The sequence below is a fragment of the Musa acuminata genome, chromosome BXJ1-7 (genome assembly GCF_036884655.1).
Source record: "Musa acuminata AAA Group cultivar baxijiao chromosome BXJ1-7, Cavendish_Baxijiao_AAA, whole genome shotgun sequence".
Lineage (NCBI taxonomy): Eukaryota > Viridiplantae > Streptophyta > Magnoliopsida > Zingiberales > Musaceae > Musa > Musa acuminata.
This window is the reverse complement of record NC_088333.1, coordinates 38,518,781-38,540,525: the sequence shown is the minus strand read 5'-3', so window position 1 is coordinate 38,540,525 and position 21,745 is coordinate 38,518,781. Positions and strand designations below refer to the sequence as shown.

The 21,745-nt window shown below is 36.8% G+C and overlaps 2 protein-coding genes across 2 annotated transcripts; both read left to right on the top strand.

Annotated features, from left to right (window-relative positions):
• The first annotated feature begins 6,438 nt into the window (after positions 1-6,438).
• On the top strand, positions 6,439-10,491 carry LOC135679256 (anthranilate O-methyltransferase 2-like). Its single transcript, XM_065192788.1, has 4 exons — positions 6,439-6,534; positions 6,633-7,040; positions 7,316-7,579; positions 9,901-10,491. Exons 1-4 carry the CDS (start codon positions 6,454-6,456, stop codon positions 10,309-10,311), a joined length of 1,164 nt encoding a protein of 387 aa, XP_065048860.1. The 5' UTR covers positions 6,439-6,453; the 3' UTR covers positions 10,312-10,491.
• Positions 10,492-19,901: 9,410 nt separating this feature from the next.
• LOC135680026 (anthranilate O-methyltransferase 3-like) lies at positions 19,902-21,374 on the top strand. The gene is made up of 4 exons (XM_065194009.1): positions 19,902-20,057; positions 20,150-20,559; positions 20,642-20,914; positions 20,984-21,374. The coding sequence occupies exons 2-4, from the start codon at positions 20,164-20,166 to the stop codon at positions 21,368-21,370; spliced, it is 1,056 nt and encodes a 351-aa protein (XP_065050081.1). The 5' UTR covers positions 19,902-20,057; positions 20,150-20,163; the 3' UTR covers positions 21,371-21,374.
• The last annotated feature ends 371 nt before the right edge of the window (positions 21,375-21,745 follow it).

Below are 21,745 nucleotides of genomic sequence, written 5' to 3'. Positions count from 1 at the left end.
CTTATAAAGTTCTCTGGCCTTTGCCCTTTAGCCTTGTCTTGGTACTTAGATTTTACCTCTACATCCTCCACCTCCTCGGCCCCTTTCATGACCAAGCGCTCTCCCTCTAATGAGAGCAAGGGATCCATGACTTCATGGAAGTCTTATCTCTGCGGTATCGTGACACTACCATGCACATGGCCCTAATATCATTCACCTCACAACTGCATCTCTTATGCGAATATGGGCTCTGGAGAAATCTAACTCTCCAACCGCTCTGATCATACCTCTGCATGATCAAGTCCCTTCATGCGACTCATTAGTACTTGCATTCGAACTTTTCCATCGATGGTACATAGCCTCCATATACTGATGACGAAGGCTTTCATCCGATGCAAAATTTAATTCATGCACGGAAGACCCACCTTTGTAGTACAATGACTTTCACTCCTTAAATCCGTAGCCCTTCTTATTATCATATTGTTCACTGAAGTGGAGCTCTCAATAGCTCCCGATCATACCTCTATATGATATAGTCTCTCATGGGACTAGATTTATATGTATCGCATTGCCACAAACTATTCCACCATGATCTACTGAACCATGTCGTCTCCTGGTGACATCTCCATATCATTCTGATACTTATGGGATGAACTTGAATTGTGATCCTTCCTATGGCCTCTGCCAACATATCGCAAGGCCTTTTCCACCTTTGATTGTGTTCACTCCTTTAGCAATCGACCTTTGTCCACCCGCTCTCGGGTCACACTCAGATGAAGCACAGCTCTAGGACAGTCCGTCGCTTAGTAGCTCCCAAAGTCCACCGACTTTGTTGAAATTATTACTCCATTGTTTGTATCCTGGGCCTCTACCCCTACCAATACAATCTCCACTATGCACCTCTTCCTTCATGGCAACTTAAATGGCAGCACTATGGCATATTTTTTAAGAGTACCCGTCTTTGCGTCCTCTTGCCTCGTGCCAAGGCCTTTTGAACCAAACTTTGATTCCGTAAGTTGAGTCGTCATAGTACCTCTATCAAATATTTCTCCTAGATAAGGTGCATGTACTCAGAAGCTCCTTTCATCTTTGGCACCATGCTAGATGAATCTTCTCCATTAGAATAAATGACCCATGGAACGATATGATCATGCTCTTGCCTCTGCAAGAGTTCATGTCCTTGACCTCTGTCCAAGGAAAACTTTGTGCCACTTGATAGGATATAAAAAAAGAAATAAACTTTTGAATACGAACAAATACTAGTAGGTCGTAACATACTACAGAATTAAATGGAAATTATAATCAAATAGAATACCAAGATTTATATGGAAAATCCCTCCAATGTGAAGGGAAAAAATCACGGGATAAATCAGAGATAATCCATTATAAGAATAATGAATATATAAATCTCAAAGTCTTTTGCCTAAAACTCAAGCAACAATCGTAAAAGAATAAGTAGGATACAAGGATTCCATCACTGTGCACAATATCCAAATTCTCTCTAAGTAATTACAGCAAGAATCTACTATAGATCTAATCTAACCTGAGATGAGAACACTACTTGGATGATTGAGAATCATCTCTCTGCATTGTCTTTTTCTTCTTCCCTTTCTTTCTCTTATTTTTTTGTCATTTTCTCCTCTTTTTTGAATCAAGTTGCTGCGAAAAATTTTTACCTCATTGCGATGGTTTTTTCTCCCCTATTTTCATAGCCACCACACCCTCTTTCTTAGATCTAGGGTTAGATTAAAGAGGAGATGGGCTATAGGCTATCAACCCAACACTTCTTCTTCATGTTTCATTTTCTATGTCGGCTCCTTTATGTGGCTTGGGCACTTTGCCAAGTTACACTTAAGTTGCTCTGCTCCTCGATTTGCATTGAGTTGATGATGGTCCTCACGCCTACCATTCCATGGGTCAGCCCTCCATTGAGTCCGATCTCTATATCGACTCCAAGTGTGCCTTCATTTATGTTGTCTTGAATCGCTCTCTCACTTAATCTCGCAATATATTCCCCCAGTGCATTATCTCAATCGAGGTTATGCGATAACTCAACACAGCTCTCTCGATACACTGAGCTTTAAGAAATTATTTTGAGATACTCATCCTTAACATGTATGACCCGCTGCATATGATTTTCCTTTTGGAGATATAAGACTTATCTCTCCTAGATATCTGTCCCGTTGGAGCAACTTCTCTCTTCGCTGTTTTCTTTTTGAAAGTTTTGGAGACCACCATCCCCTCGGACTACTTCATCTTACTGAACAAACTGTGCATTATTTTGTCTCCCGTAAATGCATTTGCTAGATTGTGACTCTACGTTAATACAACTCCTACTGCACCCCTCAAGGCTTAGCAACATGCTGAACTTATTGCATAATTCAACCTTCTATTGACATATCCTTCTCATGCTGAAGAAAAAGTTTCAATGCTCCATAGCACCAAGTTTCAGTCGCCTTGGGATAGCCACGAACATTACATTATCTGCATACAAGCCCTTGCATTAGTACTGAATTCTTTGAGTTAGTAATTCTCCTCATCTCTATGAGCTTTGCATAACTCTTTCAGTCGCTAAGCAACCCATTCCACCTTGCATGATCTCATCCTTTTCTAAGCGCCTCACTTGCCTTGAGCACCATCAAGTATGGTTGTTAACGTCAAGCCATAGCTCAAACTCATCCATTCCAACTTTTGTACGCTACGCATTCTTCTAAACTTGCTTATCCTTGTAGTGCCTCTTGCATGAAGGGCTAGTCATTCCTCTGAATGTCAATCTCAGATGCCCGCTCCTTTGAGCGACTCATATTCCCTACATTTTCATGCTCATTTTCTCCCGAACGATCATGCGCGTTGGATACCCTCAACATAGCCCCGTTAGGTCCCCTACATTTGGATACCAAGTGTTTCTATGAGTGCTTGTCCCACTCTGATATCATCTGTCATGGACTTAGCTGGTTTTTCCTAAGTCGTGCAGCACCCTTGTGTGTCCGTCCACAAAGGTCAGTCTCCCCAAAGCCTCCTATGGTTCCTTAGGATCTACAAAAGAGAAAATGAATTAGAGAAAATGCCTCACTCGGGATCCACAAGCAATCATTTTAAAAAACACTTTATAACCAATGCAAATTACAAACAGATTTTACAAGCTCTGAATGGTCGCACAACAAAGGATCCAAAATAGTCCACAAACCAAAATCTCCTACAAGTGTCCATATGACACAATTTTTATTTATAAGTCGAAAACAACCACTAAACCCAACTAAAATGGAGCTATTAAACCTTCGACCGTCCCTAACATATATGAGCATATATGAGCATTACATTAACAACATGTTTATAGTTTTATCCGTGATAGTACGAGGTGGGACCACATAGCATAAAGCCGCTTCGAAAAAATTTGAAATGGCGTCGCACAGTGCTGATCCTATGCAGGTCGATTAATGCTTGCACGGTAGGTACAAGCCATCGCCCGAGGAGTCAGCCGCCATTTATCAATCATGTATAATCAACTCTCATTCGTAGGTATAAAAGTCAACCCCTTAATCGGTATCAGGGGAGGCACTTCGGACATTCGATCCCTTTATCCATATAATACTAATTTAAGTTTCAGAGGGGTCGAGTCAGGAAATCTCTCTCCCAACTTTGGCCTGTGTACAAGAGCCTAACGATGAAGAAGCAAGCCACTCACCACAAGAGAAGATCGCATTCGGGAGACAGGTGTCAAACCGACCCAATGCTCGCTTCTGCTACCCGAGTATCCATATTGGCAACCTTGCACATTCAGGACTGAACCAAGCCGTGCTGATATCTCGATCATGATGTAAGTGTTCATCAATAGATAGAATATGCTTGTATCCTGTATCTTACTTTTAATAAAAAGAATCTCACTAAGGGTCTAATCAATAAAACACTTTCGAGGGCTAAGTTAAGATACTATCAAAAGTTTATAAATATGAGAGTATTACCCATTAGATGCATATGTCTAATAAGTGTTTGGATTTAATATGTTAATTTTTTACTAATAAAATATTAATGACCTTATCAATACCCATACATATGTCTAATAAGTGAATATTTTTCTAAAAAACCTAGGAGCGACCTACACTGAAGAGATTTGACCGATGAGAGTCATGATCGCCTTTCCCGATGTGATGTGCATGTTGAAGACAATGAACTTTGCGACTGAGTTGGATTTGCCCAGTCAGACTGCTGTGGATCAGAATGGTCAGGGATTGATTGGGATGAATCTATCATGATTTTTTTTTGGTTTGGTAGAGATCAATTCGGGTATTCTAAATTGGTCAGAAATATTGGCAATCTGTGGGAATTAGATGAAGGGGTTGTGCAAGCTTCATTCTGCAACAGCTTAAAGATTAGTGTTATGATGTGGAGTTTTAAGAGATAGCGGGAAAAAAATAATTAGCTGTTTCTCGAAACCTCAAGTTATTCCATGTGTTAGACATAAATCTTATTAGGATAAGATAAGATGTTAAATCATTATTAGTTCTATCTCCAGCACACAGTGACCCAATTATGATAAAGATTTAATATTTTCAATTCCATCACTGATGATTTGGTGTTAATATTGGCCCACCCCTCTATACAAATAAATTTATCTTACTTAAATTTAAATATTTGATAGATTATGATTAGAATTTGGATTAATGATTCTGGAAGTATAGTTATCAGGATTTATTCTTATAAATATATATTGAGTATTAAGTGTTTTATGAAAGATAGAGGTAAGATACTTTGAGTATTTATTCTTAAAAATATTAAAAAAAATTTCTTATTTATGTGAGAGAGTGTACTAAGGGTTTTTGGCTTGGGTTTGGGTTAACTCAAGCTAGAGTGATCCCTTGCACTAATTTTTCTCATATAGTGAAAATTTTAATTTTTTTTCCATAGAAATAAGTAGGGAGTTGTCAAAGAATGCTAAATCTTGTGTCGACTTTCTAAGTATATTTTTTATTATTAATCTTAGGCGATTTCTTTTTTACTATTAATCTTAGGAGCTTTCTTTTTTATAATATTTTTATTATTAATACTATTAATCGTAGTTATGGAGTTGTAGCGACTGGTGTACTAAGGGTTTCATGCCCCTACTAAATGAAAGATTGCATCAAGGGTTGTATCGTATGTAAATAAAAAGTAAAGATAACAAAGTGCTGAAAATAAATTATATGTATAGGGGATGATAAGTACATATAAGTTTCATTTGCAATGCAAAAAATAAATGATCATATTTATGACTTTTAGGATGTAGATAATTATAAGGGAAAAAAAATCCAATAGTCAGATGAATGTCTCTTTTCAGAGTCAAGTAATATCATTGACTTGATGCAGCTATATAAGATTCATTAGCAGGTTTGTTGGAATTTGGTGTTGGATCATGAACCAATTCAATTCATATAGATGTGAGTAATTCTTTAAGTCAATGGTTTAGTTTTGTATATAAGGCAAAAAGTGAAAAAATACTCACCAAGGTAGGAATTATTAGGGTTGAAAGTATTTTAGGAGTTCTAATTAGGTTTTAACTGCTTGGGAGGAGTTTTAATTAAATTCTAACTACTTGAGATGAGTTTTAATTAAATTTAAATTTTTTGATGGATGAGGATTATAATTTAAATTAGAGACTATGAATAATCATTAGAAAATTAGAATTTATTCCTATAAATATATATATATATATATATATATATATATTTAATCTCAAGATTTTGATGTAAGAAAGAGAGACGATGCTTATAAGGGTTTTTCACTAATAAATCTAGAGGGTTGACAAAAATGTTTAATGGATTTAGGTGAGAGAGTGTGCTAAGTGATTTTAGACTTAAGTTTGGGTTAAATCAAGAGAAAATAATTTCTTGCATTAATAGAGTTATCGAACCATAATATTACGTTAATTTTTTTATATATTTTTTTTAATTATTAAAATTATCATTTTCTTTTTGCTTAAAGTTTATTCTACATCCCGGCGACACTTTCAGAAGGACAATCTGTCCCTTCCATCACAGATCAAATTAAAGGGGATCGAAGGAGTGATGAGAGCGTGTTCCTGTTTCTTTCCTAGCTATTAAGATGCCAACGAAGACTGATAACGACGAAGCAGGAGCACAGCTGAAACAAGAGGAGATGATGTGTTTCTCTGAAGCTGTCTTGGTGGTACCTCCATGCATTCATTTACTATCGTCCAACCATGCCACCATCTCCTTTAACCTAGTACGGACAGTGACATACAAACAACCATCTTGGTGGTACCTTCGTTCATTCATTTACTATTTTCCATCTCCTTTGACTTTGTTAATGTTGTCAGAGAAAATGGTGTTATTGCTTTCTATGTATTCTCCGAAGCATGTTACAGCTTCTGCACAACCACAGTGGTCCTTATAGGCTATTTATAATCATGGTGCTCGGAACTTGGTTTTCAAAAAGAGAGAGAGAGAGAGAGAGAGAGAGAGACAAAGAGAGAGAGAGATGGGCAAGAGGATAGAAGGAATCCTTCACATGGTCGGAGGAGCTGGGGAAACCAGCTACGCCTCCAATTCTAAGTTTCAGGTAGTGTTGAACACCCCAACTGTTTGCATGAACTTAAACAACTTACACTTGCGTAGGCGTCAGCATATCTTTTCACTGGTTTGCTAACTGCGTCCCAGGAGAAGGTACTTCACATGGCGAAGCCAATACTGGAGGAGGCAATAGGAGGGGTTTACATGTCGCTGCTCCCCGAGAGGATGGCGGTGGTCGACTTAGGTTGTTCCTCGGGCCCTAACACTTTGGAGGTGGTCTCCGAGGTGCTCGACGTGATTGGCAAGCTACGGCGGAGCCTGGGACGCCAGGAGATGCCGGAGATCCTGTTCTTCTTGAATGACCTCCCGGGGAATGACTTCAATCACGTCTTCCGGTCTCTGGGAGATTACAAGAGGAAGATCGAGGAGGAGAAGGGGAAGCTGCTGGTGCCATACTACGTCGTGGGAGTTCCAGGCTCCTTCTACGGCAGGCTTTTCCCTTGTCAAAGTGTCCACTTCTTCAACGCTTCCTGTTGTCTCAACTGGCTCTCTCAGGTTGCCTTCCTCTTAATAAATGACAATTGCTACACTATTATTATCTGAATTCTACTTGTTTTCTTTGTTTTTTTTCATTATTTACTTTCTTAAAGCGGCTATGATTGGGACGGTTAATTAACTACCAATAACTAAACAAATTCTCTGAAATGCTCACTCACTTCATCAGCATGGTTAACCTCATAAAGAAAAGGAAGATTGCTTGAAACATCACACAAAACCTATGTTACTTTTGTTTGCTAAGGCAAACTTACTTTTAATTCTGAAAATATCAGGTTCCTGAAGGTGAACAGGGAGTTCCACTCAACAATAAGAACATCTATGTTTCAGAGACAAGCCCACTGGAAGTTGTTAAAGCATATCAAGACCAATACCAAAGAGACTTGTCAGGGTTCCTTAGGTGCCGTCATGCAGAACTAAGCTACCGAGCAAGAATGGTATTGTCATTTCTAGGAAGGAAAGGGAGTTATCCACCCTCGGGAGATGTGGGATACTTTTACGGCCTGTTAGCCGAAGCCCTGAGTGCTTTGGTATCACAGGTACCTTTCTCTTCTTCGTCTTCTTCTTCACGTACCAGTTCATATCCTTCCTAGTTCATGTTTATTGCATGGTTGGCCTTTATCTGACCGCAAAGTTGAATATGGTAAAACACAAAAAAGAAAATAAAAAAATTAAAAAGATCAAACCAAATGGTTTCATTTCAGGAGAGCTGTTTATGTTGGCCTTTTTACAAAAAAATTAGAAAGAAAAGAAAATAGTACAAGAAGCTAGAAGTACTTTTAATCTGTAGTATTTTCGATTGATCATAAAGTACCTAATTATATTGATTAAAATATATAGTATAAGTTTTTTAAAATAATAATAAAAATCTATCATATCTCAATAAATCTTTTCATCCTAATTAATTTATTTAAATCTAAATTTTTATTTTTTATTTTATCTAATTCTAACTATTTAAATTAATCTTTACACACCCCCTTAATTCAAATAGTTGTAACTTGAAGTTGGCTTCAGAATAAAATTTATCATTTATTAAATATTTTACGAAGGTATTGATAAAATTATCTTTTATTAAAGATTTTATGAAGATTTTATCAAATCTTTGAAATGTCTCATGTCATATGATTACTATATCCACTATCCAAAAACCAAACAGACCTAGAATATTCTTTATTATCCAAAAACTAAACTGATCTAGAATATTCTAAGATGTTATAAAGAAAATATTTTCTTAATCTCTTTTTTCATAATTATTTTTCACATGATAATTTGTTTGATTTTTATTCCAATAATCTTTTTTAAGATAGCCATATTTTTATAGTAAGAGTAGAGAGGAACATTTGAATTTTTATTTTTGTACCAATAATTTTTTTTAGTATGTCCAATTTTTTTACAACAAAAACATCAATGAGTTTCTTTGTTACCTGTGTTTGAGTTCCTCTTACCCTCGTTTAATTGATCATGACCTCAGCTATTATGATCTCTCCCTTGAGATATGACTTTTAAATTTTTTTTTATCGTTCTTCTAATCTATCTTCATTTCAAGAGTATGTTCTAAAGTTTCATCTGAAGATCTATTCACTTTTTGTTCATAAATTAAAAGAGAGCCCACTAATTCATCAATAGATAATGTACTTTTATCCTTATCTTCTTCTATATCAGTAGAAATCATATTAAATTTTGGAGATAAACTTCATATAACCTTTTCTACTACATATTGATCTTTTAGATTTTCACCATAATATCTCATTTGATTTAGATATGTTTTAGAATAATTAGCAATAGATTTAGAATCTTTCATCATAAGAGTTTTGAATTTACGTCAAAGAATTTGAAGCTTTAAAATTTTTACCTTGTTTGTGCCTCCAAATACACTTTTTAATATTTTTCAGGCTTCTAATGATGTTGATATCATCATAATTCAAGAAAATAGGGAATTATCTATTATTTATTATAGCATGTAGAGGGCTTTTGCATCTTTCTATGTATTCTCATTCATATGATATTTTTGATTTTTAATAATATTAGAATCTTGTAGATCATACTTAACAAAATCATATTCTTCCAAATTTCATAATCCTTATGAGATAAATAAAGTTTTCATTTTAACAACCTAAAATTGATAATTATCATATTTGAAGATAGAGAGAAGTTGATTAGGAGCACCTACTCCTGTCATCTTTTTTTTTTTTTTTTGCATATACTAGCTTTCTCTTCTTTTTTAATCGATGTATTTCTATTGATATTCTTTGAATCAGGCTATGATATCATATTGTTGACTTTCCTATAGAACTTCAGGAAGAAAGGAAAAAGAATAGTAGAAGGAACTATAAGTAATTTCAATCTACGATATTTTGGATTGATCCAAGAGCACATATTTATATTGACTAAAAGATAAAATATAAATTTTTTAAAATAATAAAAAAAATTATCATACCTCAATAAATATTTTTATCCTAATCTATATATTTAAATCTAATTTTTTCTTTTATTTATCTAATTCTAATTATTTAAATTAATCTTAACAGTTTAAATCCATCATCCTCCAATTAATTACAGATGATAGGATGTGAGGGAGGTGGAGAATCAAATATTTACATAATCACAAGTAGTAGTAGAACGGGGAAGAAAGAGGAAAATAAACAGCATTGCACCCTTGTTGCTCATAAAAATTTAGTGGACTTGGATCGATCTGGTCAGAAGCATGGCCATGTCATGCTCCAACAGAAACAAGAAAGAGAACATAGTTCAAGTGTAAAGAAATAAATAGTGAGCAAACACAATCCCAAAGAAATAAATTGGAGGGAGTGCACTTTAACCTTTCATACCCTCTTGATGGTTTGGCGACATTATTGTCCAGGGAATCGTAGAGGAGGACAAACTGGTGACCTTCAATTTGCCGTATTATGCACCTTCCATGGAAGAAGTAAAGGCAGTGATCCATAGGGAAGACCTGTTTGATTTAGAACAAGCACAGATCTTTGAGGCTAATTGGGACCCGTTTGATGACTCGGATGATGATTCCGCTGCATTCGACAGTATAGCAAGCGGAAAGAACGTCGCAGGATATGTGAGAGCAGCGTTTCAACCCTTGATTGAAGAGCATTTCGGGGATGCCATACTGGATGAGTTATTCTCTATATATGCAGCCAATGTCTCCAGGCATCTCCTTCAACAGAAAAGTAAGCACTACCTATTTGTCATTTCCTTGAAGAAGAAGAAGAAGAAGGAGGAGGAGGAGGCTGACGGCGATGGTGCTGCGGCTTGGTGAACCTGCAATGCCATGGGAGCAACATTTGTCATTTAATTACTCTTTATCAGCATGTGTTCAACTCTTTCCAATAGACGTTATAATTGAACTCATGTAAATCCATAATATTCTTCGTGAGATAGACTGCATTATTATTATCTGAAAATAAAATAAAATCGTGTGACTATCTTTAAACGTTCATTGGCTACTGATATTTCAGTTATTAAGAAACACATATTTTTTTTCTTTCTTTTTCTATCACAAAAATTAGTTTCTTATATCCTCATATGTATATTCGTGTGTATATGATCACATTAAATGATATACAAATATGATCTAAACTTTAATTGGATATAAGGAGAAATAAACTTTATATAGGAATAAATACTAACAGGCCGTAACACGCAACAGAATTAAATGAAAATCACAATCAAATATGACACCAAGATTTACATGGAAAACCTCTCCAAAGTGAAGGGTAAGAACCACGAGACAAACTAGAGATATCCATTATAAGAATAATAAATATACAAATCTCAATCTCTTGTCCAAAATCCTAGTAACAATCACTAGAGAATAACTGGGATAAATGATCACGTCACTGTGCATAATATCTAAATTCTCCCTAAGTAATCACAGCAAGAATATACTGTAGATCTAATCTAACATGAGATGATAACACTACTAGATGATTGATAACACTATTATAGATCTAACATCTATATGCTTCGACTTAGAATGAAAAGTTGTGTTCTTACACAAATGGATGACACTCTGGCTATCATAATGCACCGCATAGTTTTTCTGTTTTAGCCCCAATTCTTATAAGAATTCTTTCATCCATAACATTTCTTTGCATATCTCTATAGCAGCAATATATTTTGTCTCTATGGTAGAGAGAGCAATACACCTTTGCAACTTGGATTGTCATGACACCGCCCCCCTGCAAAAGTAAGTACATAACATGAAGTGGACTTCCTCGTATCAATATCTCTTATTATATTTGCATATGTGTAACCTGTCAACACAAGTGATCCACCTCCAAAGCTTAAACAAACCTTAGAGCTCCCTCCGAGGTATCTAAAAATCTACTTGTCTAGTGCTCTTTGTTTGGATTTGCAAGAAATCTACTAGTAACACCCACTGCATATGCGATGTCCGACCTCGTACATACCATTACATACATTAAACTTCTAACTATTGAAGCATAAGGAACTTTTTATATTTTCTCCTTCTCTTCATCACTTGACGGACTCTGTTCTGAACACAATTTGAAGTGACCTACAAGAGGAGAAACAACTAATTTTGTATCTCTCCAATATCTTCTCGATGTATTTTTTTTGTGACAACCAAATTTTCTTATTTTTACTGTCACGAGAAGTCTGTATACCTAGTATTTGCTTTGTTGGCCCCATGTCCTTTATTGCAAAAGACTCACTCAGTTTCTTCTTCAACCTATCAATTGTAAATATATCTTTCCTAAGAATAAGCATGTCATCAACATATAGTAAGAAAATAATAAAATTCTCACCAAATGTACACACAATGATCTGAAGTCATTCTTTTGTATCTATTTTTTGTCATAAATGAATCAAACTTTCTATACCATTGTCTTGAAACTTACTTCAGCCCATTCAAGCTCTTCCTCAACTTGCAGACAAAGTTCTCTTTACCTTTGACTTTGAAACCTTCTGGTTGCTTCATATAAATTTCCTCCTCCAAATCACCATGAAAGAAAGCTATCTTCACATCTAACAACTCAACCTCCAAGTCCTGGCTAGCAGCAATACCAAGAGCAACACGAATAGAAGATATTTTAATAACAGGAGAAAAAATCTCTTCAAAATCGATACCTTTCTTTTGACCAAGGCCTTTCACAACCAATCTAGCTTTGTACATTAGTTGAGAATAATATTCTTAAGTCTTTAACCTAAAAACCTACTTGTTCTTCAAGGCCTTCTCCATTTGGTAGTTGCATCAAATCATATGTATGGTTCTTCTGAAGAGCATCCATCTCTTTCTGCATAACAACTAACTACTTCTTTTTCTGCTCACTTTCAACTATTTCTTAGTAACTCTCTGGTTCACCTGCATTAGTAAGCATCATATACTCCTTTGTAGAGTATCTTCTTGAAGGTTGACGTTGTCTAGAGGATCTTCTCAACTGAGGCTATGTAGGAAGTTCCTCTCTAACTTCTTCTTGCTTAACATATCCTATAGGTAGATCAACATCAGGCTCTATACCATCTTTCTACACATCTCCCCATCACCCTGATATACTGGAGGTGTAACTGGGTCACAATATGCTAATCCTTCTGCAGAAGTCTTGGTTGGTGCCTTCTTCTTCAAATCCTCAAAGGTTTGATTCTCTAAGAAGACTACATCTCTACGTCTAAATACCTTTTGCTTTTCTGGATCTTAAAACTTGTAACCAAACTGATCATGTGAGTAGCCAAGAAAAATACATTATTTAGTCTTACCATCTAACTTGGACCTCTTATTGAGAACATGTGCAAATACACAACAACCAAACACTCTCAAATACCTATAGGAAACATATTTCCCTGATAATACATGCTCTACAACATCACCATCTAGGGTTGTACATGGTGATAAGTTGATCACATCAACTACAGTCCTCAAAGCCTCATCCTAAAACTTTTTGACTAGCTTGGCCTATGAAAGCATACATCTGATTTTTTCCATGATGATGCAGTTCATCCTCTCTGTAATTGCATTATACTGAGGTGTACCAAGAACTGTCATCTCTTGTTGGATCTCATGTGATATACAATAATCATTAAATAATCCTGTATACTCACCATCATTATCTGATCTTATTCATTTCAATTGCCTTTCTGTCTCCCTTTCAACTCTGGTATGAAATTTTTTTAAGACATTAATAACTTGATCTTTGGTCTTCATAGCATAGGCCCAAACTTTCCTGGAAAAATTATTTATAAAGTGACAAAATAAAGTGCATCACTGATGTTAGGAACATTAACAGATCCACCAGGAGTTTTTGTTCTCAAATGACCACATCCATATGTATAAACACGGTCTAAGACATACATTTTTCTAGACAAAGTAGGACTAATAAATGAAACTCTATGTTGTTTACTAGCCAAACAATTAATACAAGGGTTCAAATATGCACTTCTGAGGTCTGACAATACCTCTCTCTTTGAAAGAGCTTGCAGCCCCTTCTCGCTCATGTGTCCCAATCACCTATGCCATAACTCTATACTGAAGTCTTTCTCTATAACATTCAGTTGCTTATCATAAGCTTTGCCCTATAAACTGTATAAGGTGTGACATTTCTTTCCATTAGCTACAATAAGAGAACTCTTATTGAGCTTCCATTACCCTTTGTGAAATCTGCTATCATAATCTTCATCTAATCTTCTAACTGAAATTAAATTCAGCCTCAAATCAACTATATGTCTCATATCCTTAAGCACCAACTTGTAGCCAAGGTTGGTCTTTATGTAGATATCACCCATGCCAATGATGTTTGCCATGCTATAGTTGCCCATCTTGACAACACCAAAATTTCCAGACCTGTATGTAGCAAAAAACTTTATTCGTGGTGTAGTATGATAAGAAGCACATGTGTTAATTACTCCCTCAAGATCCTGACACACATAAGAAAAAATATCATCAGAAGAAGATAAAATCAAATAATCACTACCCTGCACTATAGTTGCAATATTATTTTTTGACTCTATAGACTCCACTTCTTTTTTCTCTTTCTTTCTTTTCTTAGGTTGCTCATATTGATTCTTGTAATATCCTTTCTCACCATAGTTATTGCAAACAATATCTTTTCTTAATATTGACTTGCTTCTACCAATACGTGAATTGCTTCTATTCTTGGACTTTGACCTTCCTTTGTTCTTTGAGATAAGTATATGTGAATCATTCTAAGATGTTGTTGAATTCTTTCATCTCAACTCCTCATTCAATAAACAACTTGTTACTTGACTCATGGTGATAACACCATATTGTGCAAAATTACTGAGGAAAACCACTAGTGTCTCCCAACTTTCTAGTAATGAATTGAGAAGTAACAATACTTGCAACTCATCATCAAGAGATATTTTCATAGAGAATAACTAGTTAGTGATACTCTACATTTCATTCAAATGCTCAGCAATAGAAGCACCCTCTTTATATTTTAGGGTTACAAGTTTTCTGATCAAGAAAGCTTTGTTGCCAACTGTTTTTCTTTCATAGAGACCTTCCAACTTTTTCCAAAGAGAATATGTAGAACTTTCAGTAGAAACATGGTGAAAGACACTATCATAGAGCCACTATCGAATAAACCCAATTATTTTTTAATCTAATCTCTTCCACTCATCATCTGTCATAGTTGTGGGTTTTGCACTATCCCCCTGCAAAGGTCCATATAAATCTTTACAATACAAGAGATCTTCAATTCTTGGTTTCCATATCATCCTATTGTTTCCATTCAAGCTAATCATATGAGAAACACTACTGGCCTCCATTTTTGAATACAAAAATTAAATCACCACAATTCTACTCTAATACCAATTGATGGGATATAAAGAGAAATAAACTTTGTATAGAAATAAATACTTGCAGGCCGTAACACGCATCAGAATTAAATGAAAATCACAATCAAATATGACACCAAGATTTACATAGAAAACCCCTCCAAAGTGAAGGGTAAAAGCCACGGGGCAAACTAGAGATAATCTACTATAAGAATAATAAATATACAAATCTCAATCTCTTGCCCAAAGTCTTAGCAACAATCATAAGAGAATAATTGGGATACAATGATCACGTCACTACGCATAATATTTAAATTCTCCCCAAGTAATCACAACAAGAATCTACTGTAGATCTGATCTAACATAAGATGATAACACTACTATATGATTAAGAACAGTCTCTCTACGTTGTCCTTGTTTTCCTCCATTTCTTTCTCTTATTTTTCTACCTTTTTTTGAACCAAGTTGTTGCTGCAATTTGATCTTCGTTGCAGTTTTTCTCATCGTGCTGCTATAATTTTTCTTACTCTTTTCGCAGCCACCCACATCCCTCTAATTTGATCTAGGATTAGATTAAAGGGGATGGATTATGGGCTGTTAAAGCTCATCATGGACTGAATTCATGGGCTTTTAGCCCAACGAGATTTAAGTTGGGAGGTGCAACCTTCATGGAAGTACCGGGATCATTGAAATGTACGTCTACTGTCTTGTTGCTAGCTATATAGTACACGATGAACACCAAAAGGTGCACAAAAAAGGGTCCGCTCATCTTCGACTTGGCATCCCATTAGGGTTTCCTGTAACTTGTGCTGACGACATGACAGCGGAGCCTCGATTGAATTTTAGCGAGTCACTTACAAGGATGGCTGGCTATGGAGTCTGAGAGCTAAGTAACCTGAAAGCTTCTCGAAAGCAAACTTAAAGAGGTGGTTGATCACCATAATATGATCATAAACGTCTTGTTTTGTTGGTCATAGGCTCTGTTGCAACAATGCTACCGATCAGTGGAGGATGTTGCTCCACCGTAGCATTCTTAAAAGTCTAGGGTTGGAATCGGTGTGTTTCTGACCTATTAAGCAAGGTCTTCAGAGACAGGTTAACCATGGTCTTCGTGCAATAATGCTACCGGTCGGTGGAGGATGTTGCTCCACTACAGCATTCTAAAAGTCTAGGGTTGAAAGTTTCTGACCTCTGACCTAGCAAGCAAGCTCTTCAGAGACGGGCTAACCATGATACTCCTCCTCTCTAATGTCCTTTTATTCTTTATCTACATTGGTGATACTGTTGTGGTTATATTTCCCTCGAAGAATGCACAACCACATCATCAGTGACATATGTCTTTGAGATGATGAACAGAAAAGTGTTAGTTTGGCAAGTCCCATAGTCCAACATCGGGAAAATAAGGCTTGTTATCTCTTATTGGAACTATAAATAAGGGTCTGGACTTTGAAATCAGATGCACCACAAGAAAAACCTAAGTGTTTGATTTGGGTTTAAGTCCACACTCAATTAAATAGTTTGGGCTTATAGTTTGGGTTTTTTCTTGTTTAGTATTTTCGGGTGTTTTATGGCCTATGAATATCTTTCTAAGGCATTTGTAATAGTCTCTCTTTTATAGTAGTGATTTGCTCCTCTTTCGTCCGTGGATATAGGTCAAGGTCAATTGACCGAACCACGTAAATTTGGTGTTCTTGTCGCTTTTATCTTTTCGTTTTAATATCTTTGTTGGGTTACCAAAATTACCCTTTAGTAAATTTCCTAGGGCTAGCTCTAACAAACTAGTATCAGAGCTTGGTTTCAGGATCTTTTGGCAACGGTGACAATAACAAAGATTGTTGTCGAGAAATTTGATAAAAATGTCAACTTCGGCATGTGGCAACTCAAGATGGAGGTCATTCTGGTTCAAGACGGAGTTGATTTGGTACTACAAGGAGTTGAGAACATTCCAGATAGTATGTCAAAGGAAGATCTTGAGGGTATGGATAAGAAGGCCCGATCAAGCATTATTCTAAATTTTTCTGATGAGGTTTTACGGGAGGTAGCTACGGAGACTACGACTAAGAGTATGTGGGACAAGTTTAAAGCCTTGTATATGAAGAGGACAATGGAGAATCGTCTCTACTTGAAGCAGAGTTTGTATATGCTTCGGATGACTGAAGGTACATCTATACTCTCACATCTTGATAAATTTAATTCCTTGGTTATAGATTTGGAGAATATAGATGCAAAAATTAATGATGAGGATAAGGCCCTGTTACTTTTGTGTTCTCTTCCCCAATCTTTTAAGCATTTCCGTGATACTATGATTTATGGAAAAAAAAATAATTTCGTATTAGGAAATTAAATCTGCACTAAAATCTGAGTAGATAGATAGGGATATCACTGGGGAAAGTAGAGGAAATCAAGCTGAGTGTCTAGTTATCAAGGGGAGAACAGATAAAAGAGAATTTGATAGTAGTAGATCTAAATATAGATCTAAATCCAGACATAAAAATTTGGAGTGCAGATATTGTCATAAAATGGGGCACTTAAGGTTGATTGCTTTAAATTGAAAAATAAATTAAAGCAAAAGGAAAAAAATTGTTAAGAAAACTACTGAGTCCGCTAAAGCTAGTATAGAAGCTGATGAGAATGATGGAAATATTTTCTTTGCTACTGATGATAGGACGAGATCTAAAAATGAATGGATTTTAGATTTGGATTGTTCTTATCACATGTGTCATAATAGAGATTTGTTTTCCACATATGAATCTTGTAATGGTGGAATTGTTTTGATGGGCAATAATGCCGTGTGTGATGTTGTTGGTAAAAGCTCAATCCGAATTAAAATGCATGATGGTATTGTGAGGACGCTCACTAATGTTAGACATGTTCCTGATTTAAAAAAGAATCTCATCTCTTTAGGCACACTAGAGGCCTTTGGGTATAAATACACAGCTGAAAGTGGAGTTATGAAAGTTTCTAGAAGTGCCCTTATTATTATGAAAGCTTGTAGGTCTGATAACTTGTATATTTTGCAGGGAACTACTGTCACAGACTCAGTTGCAGTCTCATCATCATCATTGTCTGATTCTGACATCACCAAATTATGGCATATGCGTTTGGGTCATATGAGTGAAAAAGGTTTGAGCATATTGAGCAAAAGGGGTCTACTTTGCGGACAGAGTACTAGGCCACTAGATTTTTATGAACACTGCATTTTTGGAAAGCAGAAAAGAGTCAGCTTCAATTCTCCGATAGTTCACAAAACAAAAGGTACCCTTGACTATATTTATTCAGACCTTTGGGGTCCAGCTCATGTTCAGTCTAAGGATGGTGCCAGGTATATGTTGACTTTCATTGACGATTATTCCAGAAAAGTTTGGGTTTATTTTGTAAAGCATAAAAATGATATTTTTCTAACCTTTAAACAATGGAATGCTTTGATTGAGAAGCAAACATGTAAACATATTAAGCAGCTTCGAATAGATAATGGCATGGAATTTTGTGAAGGTGACTTTGATGAATTCTGCAAAAATGAAGGATTCGTTCGGCATCGCTCTGTTAGGATGACGCCTCAACAAAATGGTGTGGCCGAACGTATGAACAGAACACTCTTGGAGAGAGCAACGTGTATGATCTCAAATGCAAGGCTGACAAATGACTTTTGGGCAGAAGCGATTAATATGGCTTGTTACGTTGTCAACCGCGCTCCTTCTGCAGTATTTAACTTTAAAACTCTGGAGAAAGTTTGGTTAGGTACTCCTTCTGATTACTCTGATTTAAAATTTTTTGGGTGTCCAACATATATGCATGTAAATGAAGGAAAATTAGAGCCTCGAGCTAAAAAGTGTATTCTTCTTGGGTATGCTTCTGGGGTGAAAGGATACAAATTATTGTGTTCTGATCCCAAATCACTAAAATTTATAATCATTTGATATGTTACTTTTGATGAATTGTTTATATTATCTTTCAAAGAGGAATCTACTAGTTGTACAAATGATAGTGCGCAGAAGCAGATGGAGCTTGAGATTGGTAATTCAGATTCTTTTAAGTTGAACTCTTCTACTCAAAAAATGCTAATAGATGGTCCCGAATCTACTGATAAAGATGATCTAGAGGAAGAGCAATATTCCATAGCCAAGGATAGACCACTGAGAAATATTCGACCACCACAAAGATATGTAAATTTGGTTGCATATACTTTGTATGTTATAAAAGAAACAAGTGAAGTTGGTGAGCCTACTTCCTACTTAGATGCAGTTTCTTATGATAATTCCTCAAAGTGGTTGATCACGATGAATGAAGAAATTGAATCTCTCCATCAGAATAGAACTTGGGATCTTGAGAAGCCGCCTTCCGGTAAGAAAATTGTTGGATGAAAATGAGATACTATTACTGAGGGAAAAGTCCTTGTTCAGAAAATTTATACGAAAGACAATCCAGCTGATATACTTACGAAGCCTCTTCCAGTTTACAAGTTCAAGCAGTGCTTGGACTTTGTTGGTGTTCATTGTTGGTGATTGTCCGTTGGGGCTTTTATGATGAAGGTGGAGCAAATTTGTTGGGACATGCCAAGGTGGAGATTTATTAGTTTGGCAAGTCCCATAGTCCTACATCGGGAAAATCATGCTTGTTATCTCTTATTGGAACTATAAATAAGGGTCTAGGCTTTGAAGTCAGATGCACTACAAGAAAAACCTAAGTGTTTACTTTGGGTTTAAATCCACACTCAGTTAAATAGTTTGGACTTATAGTTTGGGTTTTTCTTGTTTTGTATTTTCAAGTGTTTTATGGCCTAAGAACATCTTCGTAAGGCATTTGTAATAGTCTCTCTTTTATAGTAATGATTTGCTCCTCTTTCGATCGTGAATGTAGGTCAAGGTTAATTGACCGAACCACATAAATCAGGTGTTCTTGATGTTCTTGATGTTCTTGTCGTTTTATCTTTTCACTTTATTGTTTTTGTTAGATTACTAAAATTACCCTTTGGTAAATTTTCTGGAGCTAACTCTAACAAAAAGTCCTATAAAAGAATCAGGAATAATCAAATTACAAGTAATAAGAACTAATTGTGGTTCTGATTATGGGATAATGAGTCAGTTAAATGCCTTCTTGTAGACCATATATAGTCGTCCTGGCGTGCAAAAAGCTCTGCGTTCCATGCACCATCGTGTTCTTAGGAAAGGCATGAGCATGAGGGTGGAAGAAGTCCTTCACATGGTTGGAGGGGCAGGGGAAACCAGCTATGCCTCCAATTCTAAGTTTCAGGTGGTTCCTCTTGAACTGTTTGTATGAACTTAAAAGCTTATACATACCTAGCATTCACCACATCCGATCATGGTTTGCTGACTGCGTCACAGGAGAAGCACTTCTCATGACGAAGCCAGTACTGGACGATGCAATAGGAGGGGTTTACAAGTCGCTACACCCTGTGAAGATGGTGGTCGCCGACTTAGGTTGCTCCTCGGGCCCCAACACTTTCGTGGTGATGTCCGAAGTGCTCGACGTCGTCAGCGACCTACGACGAAGTCTGCAGGAACGTCAGGAGCCACCGGAGATCCAGTTCTTCTTAAATGACCTTCCGGGGAACGACTTCAATCACGTTTTCCGGTGTCTGGGCGAGTACAAGAGGAAGGTCGAGCAAGAGAAGGGGAATCTGCTGGTGCCCTACTACGTGGTGGGAGTGCCGGGCTCCTTCTACGGCAGGCTTTTCCCACGTCGGAGCGTCCACTTCGTCCATTGTTCTGGATCTCTCAACTGGCTCTCTCAGGTTGACCTCCTCTTAAACGGTAGTATACGAAGCAGTCGATACTGCTGTCTGATAGCTCATTCTAGCTATCCTGAAACGTCAGGTTCCTCAAGGACTCGACACCGAACGGGGTGCCTCACTCAACAACAAGAACATCTACATTACAGAGACAAGCCCACCGGAGGTTGTGAAAGCATATCAACAGCAATTCCGAAGAGACCTTTCAGAATTTCTCAGGTGTCGGCATGCAGAACTCTGCTACGAAGGCAGACTGGTGATTTCATTTGGAGGCAGGAAAAGTAATTGCCCGACCTACGGACAGATGAGACACCTCTGGGGACTCTTAGCTGAGGCCCTGAACGCTTTGGTGTTAGAGGTAAGAAGTAACATCGATTGATGACATCGTGACAACTGATTCATCGAGTTATTTACGTATCAAATCCAGGGAATGATAGAGGAGGACAAACTGGTAACCTTCAATCTGCCACGTTATGCGCCTTCCATGGAAGAAGTGAAGGCAGTCATCCATGGTGATGGTCTGTTCGATGTAGAAGAAGCACAAGTTTTCGAGGCTAATTGGGACGCGTTCGACGACTCAGACGATGATTCTGCTGCATTCGACAGTGATCTAAGCGGCAAAAACGTGGCAAAATACGTAAGAGCAGCGGTGCAACCATTGATTTCGGAGCAATTCGGCGACGCCATTCTCGATGAGCTGTTCGCTAGATATGCAGCAAATGTTTCGAGGCACCTCCTTCAGCAGAAAACTAAGCATAGCGTGTTTGTCATTTCCTTGAAGAAAAAGAATGAAAGCCATCTCGCTGCTGGTTGATGGACGGACTTGCAATGTGCATTCGACTCCATACTATTATGTTGCACTGTATACTTCTTTTTTAACAAGGTTATTAAGCCATCAACCCTTATACTTCTATTACACAACTAGGAAAGTGAAAAATGAGGGAGTAATCAATTATGGTTCGGGATGGATATTATATTGAAAATTTTGTTTAATATCCGATATCACATTGTATCTATCCATCGATCCATTCTCGCTCTAGTGATCCCAAAGTGTCAGGTTCCTCAAGGAACTTGACACTGAACAGGGAGTCTCACTCAACAAAAAGAAGGTCTACATTGCAGAAACAAGCCCACCGGAGTGTCATAAAAGCATATATCAAGATCAATTCCAAAGAGATCAACTCGAGAT

Bases quoted from the DNA above. Each gene is read 5' to 3' on its own strand.
- LOC135680026 (XM_065194009.1), top strand. From the start codon at position 20,164: ATGACGAAGCCAGTACTGGACGATGCAATAGGAGGGGTTTACAAGTCG. The intron at 20,560-20,641 runs GTTGACCTCCTC...CTGAAACGTCAG, and splicing joins CTCTCAACTGGCTCTCTCAG to GTTCCTCAAGGACTCGACAC. The intron at 20,915-20,983 runs GTAAGAAGTAAC...TATCAAATCCAG, and splicing joins TGAACGCTTTGGTGTTAGAG to GGAATGATAGAGGAGGACAA.
- LOC135679256 (XM_065192788.1), top strand. From the start codon at position 6,454: ATGGGCAAGAGGATAGAAGGAATCCTTCACATGGTCGGAGGAGCTGGG. The intron at 6,535-6,632 runs GTAGTGTTGAAC...ACTGCGTCCCAG, and splicing joins CCTCCAATTCTAAGTTTCAG to GAGAAGGTACTTCACATGGC. The intron at 7,580-9,900 runs GTACCTTTCTCT...ATTATTGTCCAG, and splicing joins TGAGTGCTTTGGTATCACAG to GGAATCGTAGAGGAGGACAA.